General features: G+C 43.3%; 1 protein-coding gene across 1 annotated transcript in view; it reads left to right on the plus strand.

Annotated features, from left to right (window-relative positions):
* The first annotated feature begins 603 nt into the window (after positions 1-603).
* Positions 604-23178, plus strand: part of LOC146073337 (uncharacterized) — a 56487-nt gene continuing 33912 nt past the window's right edge. Inside the window, exons 1-3 of the mRNA XM_083180513.1 lie at positions 604-1355; positions 2367-2447; positions 3901-3996. Coding sequence (XP_083036639.1) covers positions 1241-1355; positions 2367-2447; positions 3901-3996 — 292 coding nt within the window. The 5' untranslated portion in view covers positions 604-1240. The remainder of the gene's footprint in view (positions 1356-2366; positions 2448-3900; positions 3997-23178) is intronic.

Below are 23178 nucleotides of genomic sequence, written 5' to 3' on the forward strand. Positions count from 1 at the left end.
CTTCCAATGATTAAAATGATATGCGGCATGCCTATATTCTGTGAGCGACTGTGACTGTACCTGCATACGGAATGCTATGTTACAGTGATTTCCATGAATACACTATTTTATATGCAGATACAGCCTCACTCACACACAGAATATATAGGCATGCTGCATATCATTTTAATCAGCAGAAGCTGTTGGTGCCCCATGCATTCCAAATGCCCTAGGCAATTGCCTAGTTTGCCTATGCCTAAGGCCGGCTCTGGTTGCATCTTCAGACCCATCAGCACATAAGAGGCATATAGTTACACAAGGCGTTGCATCACACAGCTGCTACAGCCTAAAGGTGGCCATACATCAGAAAGATATTGGAGGATTAGTTTTCTGATCTGAAGTGCTGCACGTAAGATCAATGGAGATTGGGGGCAGATTGCATATGCAATCTGCACATGCAATCTGTCTTTAGATGCTCATACAACCAGAGTCATGTGATACTCCCTCCCTGACTATCAGAGAAGAGAGGTGCAGCTTCCGGATGGCCCATGGCAGTGAAGACGCTGGGAACCGCAGAAGTATCCAAGCGGCAGACGGGCAGGCGGCTGAAGGGAGCGGTGGAAGTCCTTTTTCACAATTCTGTCACTACTCTGAAAGCAGTTTTCAGAGGATTGCTGCATTAGGGATATTTAATCATGTCATAACACAGCAGTAGTGAGCAGATAGGTAGTTGCTGGCAACCGGTAAATTAAAAAATAAATAAAAAATGCATATTTGGTACTCCTATCCTTTAGATCCTAGTAGGCCAGCCCCCTATTGAAATTAATCTCCAATCTATACAATCATGCAGCAGATGGATTGTATGACTGATTGTATGATCGATTGTGAGTAGATTGTGTGACCAAACAATAGCAAAGAATTCCGGGGAGTTGAAGGGAAATTGTACACAATCCTTATTGTGACCGGTCTTAAGACCAATCTTTCTGATGTACTGTATGGCCACCTTAAGACTCAGCAGTCATGAATAAGCATCCATCTACGAATCATCCCTATCAATCAGTTCTCACCGGTGACTCCAAACAGAACATCTCTTGGTTTTAACAAAACATTAGTTGCACTTGTTGATGTTTGTAATGTTGGGGCATATTTGCCAAGTAGCAAATAATTAGCTTGATGCACATTTGAAGCCCACCCATACATTTAATTAGTTATGCAAATTAAGTAATGAATCATATTTGTTAGTTGCTGATCAAGCTCTTTAATGTATCTGTGTATAGGTCTCCCGTGTCTAAATGGCGGCACTTATGATGGTATAAAGTGTCAGTGCCCGGAGGAGTTCATAGGGGAGAAGTGTGAAATATCTCACAACAGGACAGGTGCGTATAAATCACTAACATCCCCTGGAATATTTCATTATAGTATTATTAGCTATGTATGTATATATGTATGTTTGAGTGTGGGAGATAATTGCATGCCAAACATTGCTTTATTGTTTTTAGCTTTTCAGTGGGAGGAATAGTTTATTTAGAGCTGGGAACATGTACAGTACTGGGCAGACTATAGCCAAGCTTTACTTACATTCTTTTGGATACATTTTCTATCAGTTCCAGGCTGACATTTGCTCCAATCAGCTCAAGCTTGGCTATATTCTCTTTGGTTCTCATCCAAAATTATTGTTCAGCCTCAGTTTGACATCAGAGCTCACAGTTTCAGGTCGGCCCAAATCTTATTTCCTGTCCCTTGGGTAATTCCCTTCAATTAGTTTCCTTCTTTGTCCCTTTGTGATGTAATAGCACTAGGATGGAACAGTCCAGTCATGTGACCGAGGCCTCCATGTCATACGTTGGAATGAAGCGCAAACTTCCTAGCGGAGGAACCCAGGTTAAAACTGCCAGTGTGTCAGACTCTGTGCCATTGCTCTGGGTCTCCGTCACCTGCCTATTACTAGTCAGAGTTCTTCCATAGTTCATGAGCATCAATTATAGATTCCAGCAAGTTTCCAACATCATTAACTGGATCCATTTTGGTTAAGATCCAAAGTCGAATCCATAAAAACCTCAGAGAGCGACAGTAAGCTGTTACAGAAGATACATTACCATGTTAGGTATTGGCTGTTACACGAGGGGGCACTCTTCTAGTACATGATGTAACAGCAGTAGCAGGATCCAAATTAGCACAACCTGAAAATGTTCTACCACTGCGGCTGGTATGTGGGATATTGTCTAATTTCATTTTGCACACAAATAATCATATAGATCACTATAGCTTTGGGGGAAAAAAGCCTGGATAATAACATACAAACATGCAAGTCAATATTTGTCTGAATTTTACGAAGTGCAGTCATATTGTTGAGTGTCAATTGATTCAAAACTAATTTTCTTCAACAGCCCCACCACCTACAAAAGCTACAAGCAAGCCAACTTCATCAGCCATGGCATCCAGCACTAGAACTGTGCCTGATACAACAGGTAACCAGTGTACACATAAATGATCCAATGTTGCGTTTTTGGACCAAGCAGCAGATAAGCGGTGTATAGTTGTACAAGGTGCCTCCTGTTGCTTTTGCACATTATCACACAGCTGCTGCATACTAGGACTCAGCAGCCACGAATTATCGTCCATCTATAAATCTGTCCGGAAAAACTACTTTAGCGACACACCTGTGACACTCCCATAGCACACTCAGAACCAGAATCCTTAGTGGCAACATGATGCAGCAACCTGGTTGCCTAACAATGGCTGAGACCCACTGAAGTGCGTGATCCTCTCCCACATGCATGTTCTTCATTTCAGATGTCTTTCTTATTCAGTTACAATATTCTTTATTCAAAAAATATACCCAGAAAACAAACTAATTACTTGTATTCCAGCATGTACACCCTACATATTGATTGAGCTATGTATAAAAACTAGAAATGTCTAACTCCTGTATATGAAGCTACTTGTACTTTTTTTTTTAATTGAGCAGATCTATGTAGTGTGCAGCCAGTTATTTCTATAGTGCACACATATTCTGCAGCACATAACAGTTATTGGGGCAGATGTATGTGTAGCCTTATCAAGAGATAAATGCAAGTGTGATAAGGAGAGATAAACGCCCAGCCAATCAGCTCCTTACTGACTTTTTTCAAACACAGCCTGTAACATGGCATTTAGCAGGTGATTGGCTGGGCATTTATCTCTCCTTATCACCCCTGCATTTATCTCTTGTTAAAGCTGCCCCAATATTTGAACAGTCACATCAGTCTCTTCCCCAGTTGAGCTTACAATCTATACTCCCTACACATTCATTCTAGGTTTAATTCTGTTGGGAACCTACCAGTATATTTTTGAAATTAGAACAGTTGGGGACATGGTGGGAATTGAACCAAAACCTTAGTACTGTGAGGCAGTAATGATAACCATTACACCATCCTTGCTGGCACATACAATACCTTGCAAGCACCCACTGCATAGATCTACTCAGCTCCAATGCTGATCATTTTTTCATAAAGTTCTAAGGGTTAGCGTCAAATAGTTAGCATCTTATAGCTTTCTTTGCAAGGGCAGAGATCTAATGAATAGCATGTCTGACTACAATGCCATAGGTGTTGGGATTGAGTCCCGGGTATGTCAGCATCTAATAAAGGACAGTGTGACTATAAAAAAAAAAATCTCCAGTCCATGAATGTTGTATAGGTATTAGCTAAGGGTAAGGAGACCGGGGTAGTTAGAAGATGACAGGCGTATGCATTGTTTTTTTTTTTATTTTCAATAGTTGGATTTATTGCTGTTTGTAACTTTTGGGGCCTATTTGCCAAGTAGTAAATTAATAACTTGATGCACATTTATAGCCCAATCATACATTTAATTACTTCTGCAAATGAAGCAATGACATATTTATTAGTTGCTGATCAAGATCTTTAATGTATTTGTGTATAGCTTACTGTCAAAATGGTGCCACTTATGATGGTATAAAGTGTGAGTGCCCAGGGGACTTCATAGGACCTCGGTGTGAAATACCTGTAACCAGAACAGGTGCGTATAAATCACTAACATCCCCTGGAATATTTATTTGTATTATTATTATTATTATTATTATTAGTTATGTATAAGTGTAGGAGATAACTGTAGCACAGGAGGAAGCCTATTCAAGCACGGGGAACACACAAACTCTACACAGATAGGGCAGTGATCATAAACATAGACATGGCTGATTCATGGCTGATTTGACAGTAATTATCTTACAATATCAGTGTTCTAGGTCAACCCCAAAAGTTTGACATGTACAAGGATGATACAATGGAAAAGGTTGAAACATGAAAATGTTTCTTGGGTCAATGTCGACACTTGAGCACATTGACCTTGAATGAGTGTACCACACTCCCTCGTAGGTTTTTCGAAATATCCCATTTTTTACCCCCCCTGTACCATTTTTCATACTCAACTGGTCCCCCGGCATCCATCTTCAGAGACATTATTGGTCCCAATGATGCAATGCATTTAGGGGTGAGTCGGTGAAGTCATGATGTCACCCGCACAATGCAACAATGGGACCATGTATTCCTCTCAGGATGGATGCCGGGGGATGCCAGGGTTTGTATTTTTAATAATGTAACCACAATGAGACATACACTCTATTGCCTGATGAAGACATATCCACAACAATTTTAAAACCAACATTAATATTTAAATGACATGTTATGTCATGTTATGTTCTTATCATGCCGCATTTTGTTCAATTAACAGAATATCACCAGTTATGGAATGTTACACCCTACTGTAGCACTGAGTTACTCTGATATGGGACAGCAAGGTGTGACATTACCAAAAATATTCTGCCCATACTCTACATGCTAAAAGGAACATCAGTTATAGAATTATAGAATCCTTAAGGGCCCCATACATCAGCAATACATTTTAACAATTTTCAGATATGGAGATGATTGCCACAATTAATTTTAGATGTGTGGGCTCCCCCTTTTGGCAATTCCAATCAAAATTGCCAATCGATTGCTTAATCAGGTTTTTAAACATGTTTAATAATCTGGTATTATCTGCAGATCTTTTTTATATGTGTGGGCATTCCCAATTCGTCTTCTTCATCTATTTACATTATGAACAGCTGAAATGACAATCGATTGGGGCAATTTCCAGATATGAAGATGCAATCTTTAGATGGAAAAATCTGCTGATCACTGAAATAAATCTGTAATGTGTGGGCAAAGTCAGATAGATTGTAAAATCAATTTATCTGTCCAAAAAATCCTTGTATCTGGAAATCCATAAATTGTGATTGCTGATGTATGGACCCCATTACTCCAGATATCTCCAGAACTTTATAGAGGTGACAGTAATAATGGAGGAGATTTATCACAACAGTTTAAAAAATGTCTGTTAGGTGCCATTTGATTGGTACTTTATCGCTCCAATCTATGATAGGTCTCCCCCATGTCACTATACAAACCTTTATATGCCGCTGCTTACCTGGGATCACAGTGACTACTGAGTCATTAAGGGACTGCAAAAACTGAGACTAGTTTACAATTATTGAAATTATTTTTTTAGATTTCAAGGTCAATATGGTTTAGAAGACCTGAGATAACTACATACGTCAACAAGCTATACATAAACAGCCATCGTTTGTGTTTTATAGGTTGTAAAGTAATTAGTAGTTGATCACTAGAAGCAAAGACATACAACAGTTCTAATTACAGTCAGAGAAACAGCGGTCACACCCTAGTACTAAAGGTTATTAGTCATTAAGGTGGGTATACAGTCCAGGAGGACACAGAGCTGCGTGTATCACATACTGTAAACACATCAGGAGATTCTGTACATTTTACTAAACTTTGCACCTTATGTCAAAGCATTCATCTGGGGGAGGGGATTACTGTGGGTGTGTATAGCTAACAGACAAGTGGGCAAATATAACAGCCTCCGAGTTTGGCAACCTTGCGGAATGTCGAATGATCTTAGAGGTTTGTTTTTTTTAAAGTCACAATCATTTGCAAGGCTTGGCTTTGCCGTGTAAATGATTGCCCCTTTTACAAAACCTCAAAATTCCCACGGCATGCCGCAAGGTCGCCGAATTTGGAGGCTATTCTAAAAATAGTAAATCTATACAGTGCAGGCTAAAAAAATATATAAGAAATGTTTTTCTCAAATATAGTACACAATATTGATACACACTAATAAAATTCTAATTGATAATAAAAATGTAATGTACTGTATAAATAAAAACAAAGGGCTAGGATAACCACTGGATGGCAAATGAGCATAGATCTCAGACATTGACATTTTCCAATAAGCTAGGCATCGCAAAATAGTTTAAAAGAGGAAAATAGTTCCCTATGCTTAATATTGCATATAAATAAACATACTGTATAAGTTTATATCAGCTGACATAAAAGAAGAGCAAACCACAGCAGGTTTATAAATAAAAATCTTTTAATGGTGACCGGTCAACATAACCATTGCAGCGATAATCATTATAACCTAAACATATAGGGCAGTATTCAATGAGACTGATTCGCCAGGTTTTATGGCGATTTTGTGCTATTTTCGTGCTGTAAGGCGATTTTTTTGACTGAAACGGTGAATCACCCTATTCAATGACCAGATGGCGAATACATTTCAAGGTTTTTATCGCCATGATTCACAGAGTAGCAATCGCTATCTTTTTATGGTGAAGTGGAATGTGAACTTTTAAAATAAAGTGTTTTGTTTTTTACATTTGGTGTCAAAAAAATCAGGAATTTTATTCTGAGGAGGGGCATGCTATTTTTATTCATGTGCTGTAAGCACATGAATATATATTTAATAAAAAAAAAAATAATATATATATACACAGAGCAGCCAGCAGGGGGCCGGGAGCCGAGCCGCTCATTAGATATTCATACATTCACTGCACCCGATCATTACATATGCACGATCGGGTGCAGTGAATACCCGGTCCCCTGTTGGCTATCCCGGGGGGCAGCCTGTGCTGCCTGGCTCCCGGGGAGCCCACCTCCCCCCCACAAACGTTCTGGGGCAGGCAGGGAGACTTCCATCTCCCTGCCTGCTGCCGTCCTCAGGCTTCCTGCGGCATCCCCGCAGGAGTTAAAATTCGCCGGTCAGGGGCAGTGAGCCCCTGACTCGTTGAATACTGGAGCCGGCGAGGCTCCGGAATGCGGCCGGCAGTGGCGAATGTGCAGCGAATCCTAAACAGGATTCGCTGCACATCGTCAAAATTCTCATTGAATACTGCCCATATTCACAATCATACACATAAAACCAACAGACAATATAAATATATGTCTCAAAAGAAAGATGGATTTAAAAAGGGTGAGGTGTTAAATACTTCCTCCTGTGACCTGCATTGATATAAGCAAAAAGAATTGCCAGACCGGGAGAGGGCGATGACACCGCAGAGTGCTTGGATGGCCAAATATCTGGTGGTCAGCAAAAATCGGGTATCCCTTGATCCGCTAATGCAGGGGTCCTCAAACTATTTTGCTCTGGGACCCCATCAGGCAATAAAAATGACAGGATCCCAGCAAGTTACTGCAGAAGGTCATCAATCATGTCACATGTGTAGTCAGCAGACAGCACATACATGGCAGCATTGTGGAGGCATACAATTATGAGGGGAGTCTCCAGTTACAGACAATTTAGCAGATTTTTCAGACTTCTTGAATCAGACTGACATTAGAGAAGTCATCAGCCTGATGGTCAGCAACATGGAGTTGCGACACCATGCTGAGAAGGTCGGGACCCACTATGGGGTCAGGACCCACAGTTTGAGAACCGCTGCGCTAATGCATTTCATTCCTGATGGGAACTTTATCAAAGAGTATTCAAACACGATTGCTGGAATAGAAGGTCCCTGCATTCCACCTGCGAGGAACACACAAGATGGAAGTAAAGCCAGATAAACAAGCACAAAAATTGACTAAAACAGCATCCATATTCATAATAAGCTCCATTCACTTATGGAGCATGTAGAAAGTAAATAAAAATGACATAAATCCCTGCCATGTATACAGCGGAAGTCCTCTGATAACCGCTAATGTAATCAATGGACTTAATAGCATTTCACAGCCGTGGACAGGGCTTAAAGTGGTCATGTAGAGGTGGTGGTACTCATTTCCCCTGCCATCGATCACCCCCCCCCCCCATTAGACAAACTTGGGCCAATGCAAGGGTTTTTGACACCCCCCTGCAAACTATAAATTTATGCCATACCTCCCATTCTTTATGAAGGGACAGTGGTCATTCAATTGTACCCCCAATTTAAATTATGTTACATAGTAGCACAATCTCATTCACATTATACCACATGTAGTGCCCCTTACTCACTTTTTCATGTTCTGCTGCACAGTAGTACTCTGTATACATGTATGCAGCACAGTGCTGTTGCTTATACACAATGCCCCTAGTAGTACAGCCCCTTACACATAATGCCCACACCAATAGTACCTTGTGAAAGCTTGAAATCACATACACTGTGCCAGAGTAGAAAGCTGCTGGGACAGTCTTTTCTGTTGGAATTACTGTGCAGGGCTGTGCTGGAGGTGGAACTAGTTCCCCCTACCATTAGAGGTGGTGGAACTCCGTTCCCTCCTTGTCCCCCTCACTTTAACCCCTGGCCGTGGAACACATCAATTGGCCCCGAAAGTACTCACACTTATGTGAAGGTTACCAACTTATGGATCTGTTTAGTCTCCTGCTGTCATAATATTTTCTCTCTGTCCCCACCCCTAAATAGTGAGGGGACATGATCAATTACCATGCCTTTTAGACTGGATAAAAAATATAGAGACTATAGATGATATTAGGCAAACATGACAACCTGTGTCTAATACTGATTTTTTTCTTATTGCATGTGGTGCAATCGGTACATCTTGTTTTAGTTGCAAGCAGCCAAGAAGTTATTTCTGTGGCTGTTGGTTGCATCAATAGTTGTTTAAGGTGTGATAAAAATGCCTAGGAGGGTTTGGATTAGCCCTTCAAACTTCGGATTAAATATAATAATCGGCCAGTGGAGCTTAACAACCTTCTGAAGATGGTGTGAAACTGTGTCAAATGTAAAAGTGTAGATCAATCTTCTTGGATCATAGGTCTTCTTATCAGTGACTTTAATATGGGCAAACTGGTGTCTAGCTGTCCGAAGACAACATATAGTATCGGGTGCATTCCACCAGTCCAGAAAGTGCTCAGCTACTTCAAAAATCCACAAGACCTGGGATATAGGTAGACTCTGCTTTAAAGTATTTGAGTGGTGGATTGTGGCATATGGTAATGTATTCTGGCTGGGCACTTATATGGAACACAGATGGTGATTTTCTTAAAAGATGGTGATATCCGGAAAAGTCATCATGTCATGATAAATTTTGTGAGTGAACAGTATAGGGCTATCTACTGAATTGAGATGCTGAACCATTTAAAAAAATTCCACCTCAGTGCCATTCCATACCTAAATCACGTCATCAATGCAAATTCTATTACACATAATCTGTGAGCCAAAGTATGTGACGATTTATATGATCTCATATTGATGCATATAGTGATTGGCATAAGATGGTGCAAGATTGGAACCCATGGCAGTACCTATGTTCTAAAGAAAAAAAAAATCTTACCATAGCAAAAATGGTTGTTCTTAAGCACAAGACTAGCTAATTCCCAAAAAAATTAAACAGGAGGATCATCCTGTGCCAATGCCAATCGCAGTGCAACCAAACCATCCCAATGGGGAATCACCTTATATAAGGAATAGACATACTGTACAGTAGATCGAAATTAGCCAAGTATTGTCAGGGATCTTACCCAACTTAATGATTTTCGAAAGATAATCAGGTTTGTACCTAAAAATATAATTGCTAATGTAATAAATTGTTTACACTTGTTAGTAGTAAGGGTATGACTTTTCAGTATAGACTGATTGGTAAAATAACAGGCTCTTAAAATAGCTAACAGGGTTGCAGGTAATGATGACAGTAAAATCATTAATTGCTTTACTTTGTCACAAAGATGACTGCACAGAAGTTTGTACAGAAACGCTTCCTTGTAGGTTGCCAGTGCACAGGTATAATCATCGCTTGCTACGGCTTAGCTATCATATCATCTAGAGAGATACCTCCATAATACAGTAGCTATATTTCAGATTACTGACTGTAAAGCTTGGTGTTATTCAGGGATTTCCTGGTGGAGATATACGTGTAGTGTGACAATTATCTTTTGTCAGACACAGATTATAGGCAACCATTTTAACAGAAAAGGCTGCACGAAAAAATGTCAGGCGTGAGACAGTAAGGTGTTACTGTAAGGACTGTTTAACAAGCAGTCAGGCTAAATACAATTGGACATATCAGTAGCCTTATGTTTTGGCACATATAAACTGTACATAAAGGCAGATAATCCTATTAAAGTTCACAGGTCTTTATAACATATATAATATAATAATAGGCTTTCTTCTTCTTGAGTTGTAGTCTTGAAAGAATTTGCATCTTTCTGGGAATATGCGGGTGACTGCAGAGCACATGAAAAGGCCACCCCAAATCCCAAGTCCAGCCCCGCAATACAATTGCAAAATTTGGCTATTGCATTGCAATTGTGTAAGCACTTCTATACAAACTCGCATATCACCGGTAGCCCACTGGCTGCACAATCTAGTTGTGAGCCAGGTGCAGGGCCGCCATATTTTGGGTCACAGCAGCTGGATGTGATGTCATGCAGACGTAACCCCCCAACATTCCAACCACTCCTCTGTTGTCGAGACTGTGCACCTGGAACACTGACACTGCTCGATAATGCCAAATCACCACCCCCTTTACCTAAGACTGCAGTCACATCTTTTTGCAATGAATCTGAATGGTTCTGAGTTCTTGTCATGACTCAAGGTTTGATAAATACTTATTTACCATCTAGATGTTTCTCTAGGCTTGCTCATAAATTGTCACCTTCAATAATCCTGCAGTGCTGCGGTTCCTGACCAACGCTGAGCGCACGTGACCAGTGCCTACCGCAATGTCATCCCGGCAGGTGCGGCTGGATCGCGTCTGCGTCCTGGTCAGTGTGGCATCTAGCATTGGCTCCCTGCTACAGTACAGGCCTCCGGCCTCCCCACATGGACTCCAGCCTCCTGCATGGGCGCCGCCATATTGGACCTGCTTTTATGCTTTTCTCAGCTAATCCTAGTCAGCCATCTCTGACATCTATAAAGATGCAGAGGCTGGACTAGGAATTCAGTCAGTGCAATGTTGTCCTTAAAGAGGCAGCATTCTTAGCTCAATGAGTACTTCTGCTATTCACATGCATCTGCGGCTTGCCACTCTGCTGCAGCCTGCAGCCTCCCTCTAGTATCCAGATTGGGATATTGCATCCTTCATTACAGTATTACTTGTTTCTACCTGATCATCTACAAAACCTACTATCCAGTCTACCTGCAATACAGATGGAGCCTCTCTCATTATTGTCCGGCTCTCGCCAGACTATCCCCGCTGGTGGGAGCCGGTGGAGAGGGACTTCATCATTTGTGTCAAATGTAAAAGTGTAGATAAATCTTCTTGGATCATAGGTCTTCTTATCAGTGACTTTAGTATGGGCAAACTGGTGTCTAGCTTTCAGAAGACAACAACATATAGTACTGGGTGCATTCCACCGGGGCCAGAAATTGCTCTGCTGCTTCCAAACAGTAATTGTTCCTCAAAAACTCGCAAAACCTGGGATATAGGTAGACTCTGCTTTAAAGTATTCTGGTGGTGGATTGTGGCATATGGTAATGTATTCTGGTTGGTACTTATATGGAATAGTGTGGAGCACAGATGGTGATCTTCTTAAAAGATGGTGACATCCAGAAAATTCATCCTGTCATGATCAATTTTATGAGTGAACAGTATAGGGCTATCTACTGAATTGAGATTCTGAACCATTTAAAAAAAACTCCACCTCAATGCCATTCCATACCTAAATCACGTCATCAATGCAACTTTTATAACACATAATCTGTGAGCCAAAGTATGATGTATTTGTTCTCATGTTGATGCATATAATGATTGGCATAAAATGGTGCAAGATTGGAACCCATGGCAGTACCTGTGTTCTAAAGAAAAAAAAAATATTGCCATTGTTAAGCACAAGACTAGCTAATTCCAACAAAAATATAAGGAATTGACATACTGTACACTAGATCGAAATTAGCCAAGTATTGTCAGGGATCTTACCCAACTTAATGATTTTCGAAAGATAATCAGATTTGTCCCTAAATATATAATTGCTATTGTCATAAATTGTTTACACTTGTTAGTAAGATGACTGCACAGAAGTTTGTACAGAAACGCTTCCTTGTAGGTTGCCGGTGCACAGGTATAATCATTACTTGCTATGGCTTAGCTATCATATCATCTAGAGAGATACCTCCATAATACAGTAGCTATATTTCAGATTACTGACTGTAAAGCTTGGTGTTATTCAGGGATTTCCTGGTGGAGATATACGTGTAGTGTAACAATTATCTTTTGTCAGACACAGATTATAGGCAACCAGTTTAACAGAAAAAGCTGCACGAAAAAATGTCAGGCGCGAGACAGTGTGGTGTTACTGTAAGGACTGTTTAACAAGCAGTCAGGCTAAATACAATTGGACACATCTGTCGCCTTATGTTTTAGGCACATATATACTGTACATAAAGGCAGATAATTATATTAAAGTTCACAGGCCTTTATAACACGCGCTGTAGGGCTGGATTCAGTTTTGTTAGCAAAGCAAAAAAAGAATAATAATAATAGGCTTTCTTCTACTTGAGTTGTAGTTTTGAAAGAATTTGCATCTTCCTAGGAATATGCGGGTGACTGCAGAGCACATGAGAAGGCCACCCCAAATCCTGGGTCCAGCCCCGCGATACAATAGAAAAATTTGACTTATTTACTATCTAGATGTTTCTCCAGGCTTGCTTATAGATTGTCACCTTGAATAATCATGCAGCGCTGCGGTTCCTATTTATTTACAGTTTCTTATATAGCGCAGCAGATTCCGTTGGGCTTTACAATTGTAGACAGTGATAAAACAAACTGGGTAACTACTTGGAGGTAGGAGGGCCCTGCTGCAAGCTTACAATCTATAGGGATATAGGAGGGAAACACAAGGACAGGCACCAGTATTAGCATAGCTTGTAGGTCCAGAAGGGGAGCTATATAATACATAAGTGCCTCATGCGTGTGGTACCTAAATATGATAGGCTTGCCTGAAGAGGTGAGTTTTCAGGGAACGCTTGAAAGTTTGGAGGCTAGTGGAGAGTCTTATTGTGCGTGGAAGGGCATTACATAGGATGGGAGCAGCCTGATGAAAGTCCTGTAATAGTAAATGGGAGCTAGTGATCTGTGCAGCAAATAGACGCAGATCTTGTTCAGAGCGGAGTGGTCGAGATGGGAGATATTGTGTGATAAATAAAGAGATATATGCTGGTGCAGTATCGTTAATAGCTTTATATGAGAGTAGAAGTGTTTTATATTGAATACATTAAGATACAGGCAACCAATGGAGGGGCTGGCAGAGCGGATCAGCAGACGATGAGCGTCTAGCTAGGAAGATCAGCCTAGCAGCAGCATTTAGAATGGATTGCAGTGATGAGAGTCTGTTCTTGGGAAGACCAGTTAGGAGACTATTGCAATAATGAATAATGATTGCATGGATAAGAGATTTGGTAGTGTCTTGTGTGAAATATGGTCGTATTTCGGATATGTTTTTTAGATGCATGTAACATGATTTGGAGACAGATTGAATGTGGGGAAGATAGGACAACGCCGAGCGCACGTGACCAGTGCCTCCCGCAATGTCATCCCGGCACGTGCGGCTGGATCGCGTCTGCGGCCTGGTCAGTGTGACCTAGCACTGACTCCCCGCTACAGTACAGGCCTCAGGCCTCCCCATGTGGACTCCAGCCTCCGGCATGGTCGCCGCCATATTGGACCTGCTTACATGCTTCTCTCAGCTAATCCTAGTCAGTCATCTCTGACATCTATAAAGATGCAGAGGCTGGACTAGGAATTCATTCAGTGCAATGCAATGTTTACTCCATCAGACTGGGACACGCATGCCTCTTACGCGTACCTTCGTGTCAGTTTCTCGGTGGCTGGGCAGCGGCACCTTGCCTGTCTCCGCTTCAGGGAGACGGGCAGGGTTAGGGGGGTCGGGGCAGCAAGGGGGACAGTTGGCGGTGGCGAGGGAGACAGCGGACATCGGCGGGGTGCTCCATTGCCACAGGGCGCGTGAGCATCTCGGGCACGCATGCCCCCTGGTGGGAGCTGGCAATCGAATCGACAGCCCCTGCCAAGATGACAGGGGCTACATCTGTAGGTTCCTGCTCATTCCTCATTATCACTACAGTTGCTAGTCACCATTCAGAGAGACAACATTGATATTACCACCATCGACAGATATCTGCTGTTGCCATAATCATCATTGGTGAGCCTCTTTAGTGTCTGTACTAGTGATACTCACCAGAGCATACTTACCTGCAGAGACTTCCTCCATCAGTCTCCATTGATGATCAGCATTAGTCAGTGCCAGTCCATACTTACCAGTGATCCCCTGGCTCCAACTCTTCAGAGACTTCATTATAAGTCCTTTGTGGGGTTCCTCTACTATCCCTAGTGGTTTCATATGCAGTCTAAGCTCATCAAAGAACCCAGCTTCCGTTACACTCCAGCTCCAGTTCAAAGTCACCCCTCAGACGTGACAGTTTGCACTGACTGCATGGATCTGGCCTCATGATAAGATCAAGGACCGGCACCTGTTCACTATCTGGCAGCCCGCATTGAACAAGAGTCAGCTCAAGAACAGGTTATTGGTACACTCCAAGAACTGTAGTTAAAGTTGAATACTATTCGGGCCACCTTGCAAGGTGTACATAGAACTGGATTTCCCCAGCATGCAGAGACCTCAGCACCTCTGGTAACCACTTCTACGTCCCATCTCTAACTCCGTACTTCGTTACGTTTGACGGATCCCCCAAGAACTGTTGCAGTTTTATTAAGCAGTGTGAGATCCATTTCAAATTTTATTCTAATTATTTCCCATCAGATCGTACAACGGTCGCTTACATCATCTCCCCATTAACGGGCTCCGCCTTAAATTGGGCATCACCATTTTAGCAGAAATCTGATCCTGTATTGGCTGACTACCAGAAATGAAGTCAGATGAAACACTTCAGCAGCTACGGACATCCTCTGTGTACGTCAGGGAACTAAGACTGTGGGACAGTACCTCATCCAATTTAAGATTTTGGCTTCAGAATTATCCTGGAATGAGAAGGCCCTCTATGCGGCCTTTAGGAACGATCTGTCCGACCGGATCAAGGGTGAGTTGGCAACCAGAGACTTTCACTCTAAATGAGAGGATTTGATTTCCTTGTGTAATAAATTTGATTTGCGGTTTTGAGAAAGAGCTCAAGAGAGAGGCCGATCTTTGTCAAGCAGACCGATGTCGGTTCCTACACCCAAGTCGTCACCCTCTAGAGGACGAACCTATGCAGATCATTCAGTTCAAGTTGACTCCTGAGGAATGCAGGCTTCGACGTTCAGAGCTTTTATGTCTCTATTGTGCCGATCCAGCACATGAAGTGAAATCCTGCCCTAAGAAACCGGGAAAAGCTAGATCCTAGCTCACCAGGGAGAGGGCAGGCTAGGAATAATCAATTCCTCTCCATCCTCTAAAGACTGTATCATTCGAGTTTTTCTATAAGTTAAACAGCAGTTCAGAGAATTCACTGCTCTTCTGGATTCAGGAGCTGCTGAAAACTTTATCACCACAGACACAGTCCGACATTGGTCTTTACCCGCAGAGACATTAAAGCACCCTGTATATCTTACCGTTGTGGACGGCAGAAAAATACAGGGAGTGTCTGTTACTCTTAGAACTTAACCTGTACTCGCTACAGTACAAGCCTCAGGCTTCCCCACGTGGACGCCAGCCCTCGACATGGGTGCCGCCATATTGGACCTGGCTACATGCTTCTCTCAGCCAATCCTAGTCAGCCATCTCTGACATCATTCCAATGCAGCCAATCACCTATAAAAATGCAGAGGCTGGACTAGGAAATGCAGCATTCTAAGCTCTCTGAGTACTTCTGCTATTCACAAGCATCTGCGGCTTACCACTCTGCTGCAGCCTGACTCCCTCCAGTGTCCAGATTGGGATATTGCATCCTTCATTACAGTATTACTTGTTTCTACCTAATCATCTACAAAATCTATTATCCAGTCTACCTGCAATAGGGTCCAGCTCATTCCTCATTATCACTACAGTTGCCAGTCACCATTCAGAGAGACAACATCGATATTACCACCATCGGCAGATATCTGCTGTTGCCATTATCATCAATGGAGCGAGCCTCTCCATTGTCTGTGCCAGTGATACGCACCAGAGCATACTTACCTGCAGAGACTTCCTCCATCAGTCTCCATTGATGATCAGCATTAGTCAGAGCCAGTGCATACTTACCAGTGATCCCCTGGCTCCAGCTCTTCAGACTTCATCATAACTCCTTTGCGGAGTTCCTCTACTATCCCTAGCAGTCCCATATGCAGTGTAAGCTCATCAAAGAACCCAGCTTCCGTTACACTCCATCTCCAGTTCCAAGTCACCCCTCAGACATGACAGTTCTCTTCTGAATTATGCCCAATATTTATTATCCCTGCACGGTACATCAGCCCCACCTGCACTGCCCCAAGGTTTGGCCCAGTTGTGTGCTTTTTTGCTTTGCTAACAATGCTGAATCAGGCCAATAATCCTATACAGTAAAAGACTGTCACTGCTCCTCTCCTCTATAGGGGGAATGAAATGTTCTGCACACCATGCGGTCACTTGATGGTGCTCGACAGAGCAATTCTGTTGTTGCTCTTTCCAGGTGGGCACATACTGTATGCTGACATTACTGTTCAATTGTTCTGTATTTTTGCCTGGCTGTTAGCTAGTAGATAGATAGTGTGGCATGGACAGAATACTACCACATGAGGATAATGTGGAAGATCTGGTCCAGGTATTAGAGCAGCAGCAGGGAAACTGGAGTGATCAGGGTTGGGCTGATAAACAGCACCTATGCTCTCCTGATATAAGTGTTTCCAGGGCAGAGGGTCATTGTTCTTGATGGTGGAATAGCTGGCCAAGTGATAGGCGGGGGTGTGGGTTATGGTAGAGACCACTGGAGCTTTCTGAAGAGTTTGTACTATGCTGTGACACCTGAAGGGCCGGACTGGGACCAGAAAGTGGCCCTGGCATTTTGAGCATACAGGCCCACCTGCAGTAGGCGGGACCCTTGTGCGGCGAAGCCGCGCGGCAAAAAGGGGGCGTGTCCTCATGGAAAGGAGGCATAGCATCACAAAAAGGAGGCATTACACTGCCCATTACACATTATGGAACACTCCGTTATGCCCATTCCAATTATGCCACACACCGTAATGCCCATTCCACTTAATGCCGCTCACCATAATGCCCACTACACATTAAGAGCACACCGTAATGCCCATAAAACAAAATGCTGCACACCATGATGCCCAATACTCAATATGCTGCATACAGTTATGCCCATTATTACACAATATGCTACATACAGTTATGCCCATTATTACACAACATGTTGCATACAGTTATGCCCAATACTCAATATGCTGCATACAGTTATGCCCATTATTACACAATATGCTGCATACAGTTATGCCCATTATTACACAATATGCTACATACAGTTATGCCCATTATTACACAACATGTTGCATACAGTTATGCCCAATACTCAATATGCTGCATACAGTTATGCCCATTATTACACAATATGCTGCATACAGTTATGCCCATTATTACACAATATGCTGCATACAGTTATGCCCATTATTACACAATATGCTGCATACAGTTATGCCCATTATTACACAACATGCTGCCTACAGTTATGCCCATTATTACACAACATGCTGCATACAGTTATGCCCATTATTACACAACATGCTGCATACAGTTATGCCCATTATTACACAACATGCTGCATACAGTTATGCCCATACTCCCTGCAGTGCACAAGCCCCTGGTTTACCTTTAAGCAAGTCTGTTCCTAGCCTCCCACGCTGATCGGTCGGTCCCTCGCAGCTGGTGGATGCTGCGCCATCCTCTATGGGGAGTTTGATGCTGGCAGCTAGCACTCCCCGGAGCTCCTGCACAGACCCAGGTGGCTTCCTTGTCGCGCAGGGTGATGAGGTCACTGGGGCTCCGTGCACTCTGGGTATTCGCTTCTGGCAGGCGGTCCAAGGAGCTTCTACACACACCCGGCAGCTTCCCGGCCTCCCCTGTTGATTACATCACCGGGGGCTGTCGAGGCAGTGGAGCTCAGTGCACTCGTGTATGCGCACTGTCGCAGATGACAGTGCGTGCTGTGATGGGGCAATGTCTGGGTGCTGATGGGCTGGTCCAACAGCATGTGGGCTGCAAAAATCATCCCACAAGGCCATCGGCCCTTCTGGCATTTGCCAGAAGTGCCAGATGGCCAGTCCGGCCCTGGCCACCTGTATGCTGTAATTCTGTAACCATCTTGCTTATGCTGCTTACCTGTTACGCTGTTTGCCTGCTACAAAATAAAGACCAAGACTCCATCTTATCCAGTGTATGTTATTCCTTGTCACTAGTTAGTAAGGGTATGAGAATTGTGTACAGCGTGCCTGGTTAACAATATGATCCTAACATAGGGCTACAAGCAAAGATTCAATGCTGATCATAAAATCAATAATTGCATCACTTTGATACACAGCTTGTACAGAAACACTTCCTTGTAGGTTGCCAGTGCACAGGTATAACCATTGCTTGCTACGGCTTAGCTATCATATCATCCAGAGAGAAACCTCCATAATACAGTAGCTATATTTCAGAGTACTGTCTGTAAAGCTTGGTGTTATTCAGGGATTTCCTGGTGGAGATAGTGCATAGACAAGCATAGTTACAGACAGCAGCATACAGGTGATCAAAGCATAAACAGACAATTGGAAATGCTCCAGTGTCCCTACCATAGCCCACAACGGCCTATTGCTTGTGCAGCTTATCCAACATCAGGAGCATTTGCACTCTGCCCTGGAAACACTTATATCAGGAAATCACAGGTGTTGGTGATTACACCTGGCTTCTGATACTGCTCCAAAACCTAGTCTGGATCCTCCATATTACTCTCATGTGGAGATATGCTGCCTCTACCACAGTATGCATTGGGAATATATGTTTAGCTTATAAGGAATATTGCTGCAATTGTTATATTGACCGTTCACCATTAATTTATGTGAGGACCCCGGGTTCGTGAGTGTAATTATTTTCACCTAGCGCTCGTCTCCGCCTTGAGAAAGGCAGCGTTACAGCTGTGCATGGCTCCCCAGGGTCACGCGATTCTTGGATCACACAGTAAGCACGCAATAGCAAGGTACAGCAGCACCATTATTACATAAAGACTAAATCAAACATATAAATTGTAACCACACAATGTACATATATATACAGGTAGCATTAACATTGAACACAGTTATGACTAGACTAGTATAAAGAGAACCACACAGCAAAATATCCCCTGTTCCTGGACAGTCAATATCCACCTTAGGGAATACTTGCGTTGGACGACTCCTGCCAAATGTTGGTCGCTGGAGGGGCGCTGATGTCTGTCTTGCTGACCTCAGTTATGTGGCTTGGGTGAATTTCACTACTCTCCTGTGAGTAGGGTACAGTGGCAAACGCAGGATTTTTGGAAGGGGTTTCCAGAGGGGCGGAGCAAAGCACAGAGATGGACACGTAGGTGACCCAGTATATGCCGGGTCAGTTAAAGTATTATAGATAGACATATATATATATATATATATATATATATATATATATATATACATACAGGGGCGTCAACAGCAGTGTAGACCCCTGGGCATAGCAATGTATTGGGGCCACTACTGATCCTCCAGCGGTAGGGGTGGGGGAAGCTTTGATGTCCCCCCGGGTGGTAGGGGGTATTATATCAACCGCTCAGCATGTAGGGCCTGGATCAGTAATTTCCATTAATTACCCCTTTACTGCACAGATGGTGGGAGATGAGGTGGGAGAAGGGGGCATTGGGCTGAATGAAGGGGCCCGGATACATAACTTCCAGGGTGGTAGAGGATGTTTAATATACAGAGGAGGGGTGTATAGTGGAGTGAGCTTATTATTCATAATTTTCTGGTGGGAGGACAGCTTGCTTGACTGCAGATATCTCCAGTTCCCAGAAATAAATTTATTAGATTTTAATGGGTTTAAAAACTAGAGAATCCCACCTACCAAATGGTACTGAGGACTAGGGGATGAGAGTTCAGGAGGCAGAGCAATCTGCCCACGAGTATATAATACTACATACCAGGTGTGTGGAGCTGGAGCAGTAACCAGCTGCTTGAAGGCTGATATCTCTGGTTCTGGGCAAAGTAGAGACAAGCTACTAGTGTCCACCAATGGGGGAGAGTCCCAGCTTTCGGAATATACCCTCAGAGAAACTCTGAGTCAGACAGAACCTGAAATATCTGACTTGGAAGAGCAATTAACAGGCTTGGATGGGGACCACTGCTTTGAAGTCAGATATCTCCGGTTCCCAAGGGCCGATTTTTAAAATTCTTGTACCCATGGAAAGAGGGGACCCTCAGCTTTCAGGCTAGGCCCCTTAGACTCCTTAGGGGGGTTTCTGGGTACCCAGAAACCCCCCCTGCGTGCGCTACTGGGGTACAATGGAAAGTCACCCAGCTCCTGCTGGCATGCAAGCAGGGTACTTGCCATAGCTCTGGTGGGAGCAATATGCTGGGCAGCATTCCCACCTGCCGGCCTCAGGCGGACAGGGCTTCTCCTGGCAGCCACCTGTCTTCTCTCCAGGCTCCTAAACTCAACTTCCTCCCAAAACCTTGTGCAAGACTTTTTGAAACCTTCCAAACTCCCAGGATGCTATGCTCACCTGGTGACATTGCAGTATCCTAATTGGTGGGATTCAAATTCTGCTTTTGGGAGGTAGCTCAGAGTAGCCTTGTGACCCTCTGTGGTTTTGGAGTCACAAAAAACCTGGTTAGAACCAGGGGCTGGCTGGCAACTTTTAGCCTGGGGGGCAAGTCAAGAGCACTGGCCCATAAGTAGCGCATAAGTGGCCCATAAGTAGCGCATTGTTAAATGCAGGTTTTTAATTAAAAAAAATATGTATTAATTTTTTAATTAATTAATTAATGTTTTGTATGTATCAGCCCGGCTTTGTAAGAGAATGGCCACTGAGAGGGGTTCGGGACATGGCACACTGAAAATTTGCCTGGCTTCCCACCATCCCACTCCGCCCCTGCCACAGGCTGCTCACCTGTATAAAAAATAGAAGAGGACACCACTGGCTGTTCTCCTGCATAAATAACGATCTGGACACCACAGGCTGCTCTCCTGCATAAATAAATAACAGGACACCACAGGCTGCTCTCCTGCATATATAAAGAACAGGACACCACAGGCTGCTCTCCTGCATAAATAAATAACAGGACACCACAGGCTGCTCTCCTGCATATATAAAGAACAGGACACCACAGGCTGCTCTCCTGCATAAATAAATAACAGGACACCACAGGCTGCTCTCCTGCATATATAAAGAACAGGACACCACAGGCTGCTCTCCTGCATAAATAAATAACAGGACACCACAGGCTGCTCTCCTGCATATATAAAGAACAGGACACCACAGGCTGCTCTCCTGCATATATAAAGAACAGGACACCACAGGCTGCTCTCCTGCATAAATAAATAACAGGACACCACAGGCTGCTCTCCTGCATAAATAAAGAACAAGACACCACAGGCTGCACCCCTGTGTAAAAGACAGGACACCACAGGCTGCACCCCTGCGTAAAAGACAGGACACCACAGGCTGCACCCCTGCGTAAAAGACAGGACACCACAGGCTGCTCCCCCTGTATAATAATAATGCCATGATGCCACAGGCTGCTCCCCCTGTATAATAATTTGTGTCATGGCATTACTATTATTATATTATACAGAGGGAGCAGCCTGTGGTGTCATGGCATTATTATTATACAGAGGGAGCAGCCTGTGGTGTCATGCCATTATTATTATACAGAGGGAGCAGCCTGTGGGGTCATGGCATAATGCCATGACCCCACAGGCTGCTCCCCCTGTACAATAATAATTATGACACCACAGGTTCCTCCCGCTGTATAATATAAAAGTAATGCCATGACACCACATGCTGCTCCCCCTGTATAATAATAATGCAATGATACCACAGGCTGCTCCCACTGTATACTGTAATATAACAATAGTAATCATGCCATGACACAAATTATTATACAGGGGGAGCAGCCTGTGGTGCCATGGCATTACTTTTATATTATACAGGGGGAGCAGTCTGTGGTGTCATGCCATTATTATTATTATACAGAGGGAGCAGCCTGTGGTGTCATGGCATAATGCCATGACACCACAGGCTGCTCCCCCTGTATAATATAAAAGTAATGCCATGACACCACAGGCTGCTCCCGCTGTATAATAATAATGCAAAGACACCACAGGCTGCTCCCGCTGTATAATATAACAATTGTAATGCCATGACACAAATTATTATACAGGGGGATCAGCCTGTGGTGTCATTGCATTATTATTATACAGAGGGAGCAGCCTGTGGTGTCATGGCATTACTTTTATATTATACAGGGGGAGCAGCCTGTGGTGTCATGGCGTTATTATTATACAGAGGGAGCAGCCTGTGGTGTCATGGCATTATTATTATGCAGAGGGAGCAGCCTGTGGTGTCATGGCATAATGCCATGACACCACAGGCTGCTCCCCCTGTACAATAATAATTATGACACCACAGGTTGCTCCCCCTGTATAATATAAAAGTAATGCCATGACACCACAGGCTGCTCCCCCTGTATAATATAAAAGTAATGCCATGACACCACAGGCTGCTCCCGCTGTATAATAATAATGCAATGACACCACAGGCTGCTCCCGCTGTATAATAATAATGCAATGACACCACAGGCTGCTCCCACTGTATAATATAATAATAGTAATGCCATGACACAAATTATTATACAGGGGGGATCAGCCTGTGGTGTCATTGCATTATTATTATACAGAGGGAGCAGCCTGTGGTGTCATGGCATTACTTTTATATTATACAGGGGGAGCAGCCTGTGGTGTCATGGCGTTATT

The sequence above is a fragment of the Crinia signifera genome, chromosome 4 (assembly GCF_055691185.1).
Source record: "Crinia signifera chromosome 4, ASM5569118v1, whole genome shotgun sequence".
Taxonomy (NCBI): domain Eukaryota; kingdom Metazoa; phylum Chordata; class Amphibia; order Anura; family Myobatrachidae; genus Crinia; species Crinia signifera.